Here is a 2,123-nt window from a genome sequence, read left to right on the forward strand (position 1 = left end):
CCGTACTATATATATATATATATATATATATATATAATATATATACATATAATTATGAAAACTCACCTGAAGTATTGCATGAACAGGTCGTCGTCCTTCTCCATGCGATCGCGAGGTCGTCCCAATCGCTCGGCCGCAGCGACGCCATCTTGTACGCGTCGCGTGCCGTGTACTCGAGCTGCCACTCGACGTCGCCACCGGCGCTGCGGTTCAGCTCACTGAATGTGGCGACGTCGAGTCGAATGGTCGAGCACGATGTGCGAGCTCGCCGCGTGAGCGCCATCTAGTGTGTAGACGCGGTAGCCGATGTTCATCTGAGTGTAGGGTGTCAGCGACGGAGCGATGTAGGCGACGGCGGTGGCGCGCCGCGGCTGGTCCTCCGCCGCCGCGTCGTCGTAGAACAGCTGGAAGTGGTCGCGGTGCGTGTGTCCGAAGAACTGAGCCCTCACCGTGCTCTCGTACCTGCAGGACGGGGGGAGACGTGTACAGTAGTAACACGGTTAAACAAGAAGAACTGAGTTCTCACTGTGCTCTGACGTTCTTACCTATTGATTAACAATGAAACGAAATCAGAAGAAATTGAATTACGAATCTTATATAGCAATTAAAATGGTGAGAGCATTTACAAAATATAACGTGCGGCCATTACTCCCGTATATTCTTACTTGTTGATTATCTTATAGTAGTTGTTACTCCACGCTTTTAAGCAGTCATTAGTTCCTGGTGGAATGTGGCCGATAATATGGACCTCAAATTTATACGGGCAGATTTATTACCAAATTGATGCTAACAGAACATGTATTTAAAAATAGATTAAAACTTAAACAACACTCAACCCAATATTTTTGATATTTGACTTAAAATTATATATAAACGTTGAGTATTTTTCTGGTCATTTATAGTCCGAGGTAAAGTATAGCTGGCTTTCCTGGATTTAATTAAAGAAACATGGTCTGGCACTTACAGGTAGGGGAGACCGGGGCTATAGTTGTATACAGGGGCAGGTTGATATACAGTGGCTTTAATTTCAGTATAGAACTAGAGCACTCGGAGAGCACAGACCTCCGCCAAGGCAGCTGAATTCTCTCAATGTGAAATTTTTTATTAATTAATTAATTAATTAAGTGGAAAAATTAATTAAGTAATTAATTAATTGGATCCGGATTAGTGCGAGCGTGCAGGTGGGGGGAGGACTGTGGTTGCCCCTAGCCTGTGGTTGCGTGTTTGTAAGTCTACAGCCAGCGCACCTAGCGGAAGTGAACTGAAACGTGCAAACCCACAAACCAACACTCAAACACAAGCCGGTGAGAAATAATCTCCGCCAAGCCCCTGGCGGAGGTAATAATAGTTGGCGCCCTGCTTCACAGGGCATGCATGCTGCTATGCAGCGCAGGTCCTGTGAAATGCACCCCTTGAGTAAGCATTCCGGTATTCACGAATATTCTTTTATACTTTTTAGTAGAGTTCGATTGAATGACCTAATTACGTGATGAAGTAAAAATATCAGGCTTGCGTACATATAAAAGAAAAAACAGATCGTACTGAGTGGAGGTTAGAGCTGGATCAGCACTGGCATAGACATTGACTTAATTAAGTCTTTTCTAAGGGTATAACATAAGGTGTTCATATAATAATTTGATAGCCTATCAAGGGCCATATTTGATGAAGGCCTACACCGTATATCTTTATATTTAGTTCCTTAACTTGTTAAGCTAATTTTCAGTTAGATATACTACACTATATTAAATTTTCATTGTTGTAACATATTGCCCGTGGCTTGTAACAATATGCCCCGTATACGGGGCAAGTTGTATACACAAACTTTTGTGCTTTTTCCCAAAAATGAAAGAATTTGGGAATCTTTTTTGGTGATTATAGTAATAATGATAATAACCTTTAAAGCTACAGACACTGTTTTACGTTATCTCGTATAGTCTTTGATGGGCAGGCAGAAATCTGAAAATTGTAACAACTAGCCCCGGTCTCCCCTAATATGCGTCGACAAAGCATGGCCCAAACTACGAGAACCCCAGAGCTCACGTAAATGCCAGGGGGCTGTTGTCAGAAACATCGCAATGTTAAGACTAATTTTGTTTCTGACAACGGCCGCCAGATCCTGATCC

The 2,123-nt window shown here is 42.9% G+C and overlaps 1 protein-coding gene across 1 annotated transcript in view; it reads right to left on the reverse strand.

Moving 5' to 3' along the window:
• Window positions 1–177: 177 nt before the first annotated feature.
• LOC106817555 (sphingomyelin phosphodiesterase-like) overlaps window positions 178–2,123 on the reverse strand; it is a 6,076-nt gene continuing 4,130 nt past the window's right edge. Inside the window, exons 4-6 of the mRNA XM_014822229.1 lie at window positions 2,049–2,055; window positions 666–748; window positions 178–462 (exon numbers count right to left, since the gene is read on the reverse strand). Of these exons, the coding sequence (XP_014677715.1) occupies window positions 216–462; window positions 666–748; window positions 2,049–2,055 (337 nt within the window). The 3' untranslated portion in view covers window positions 178–215. The remainder of the gene's footprint in view (window positions 463–665; window positions 749–2,048; window positions 2,056–2,123) is intronic.

Source organism: Priapulus caudatus, unplaced genomic scaffold (assembly GCF_000485595.1).
Source record: "Priapulus caudatus unplaced genomic scaffold, Priapulus_caudatus-5.0.1 Scaffold1767, whole genome shotgun sequence".
Taxonomy (NCBI): domain Eukaryota; kingdom Metazoa; phylum Priapulida; class Priapulimorpha; order Priapulimorphida; family Priapulidae; genus Priapulus; species Priapulus caudatus.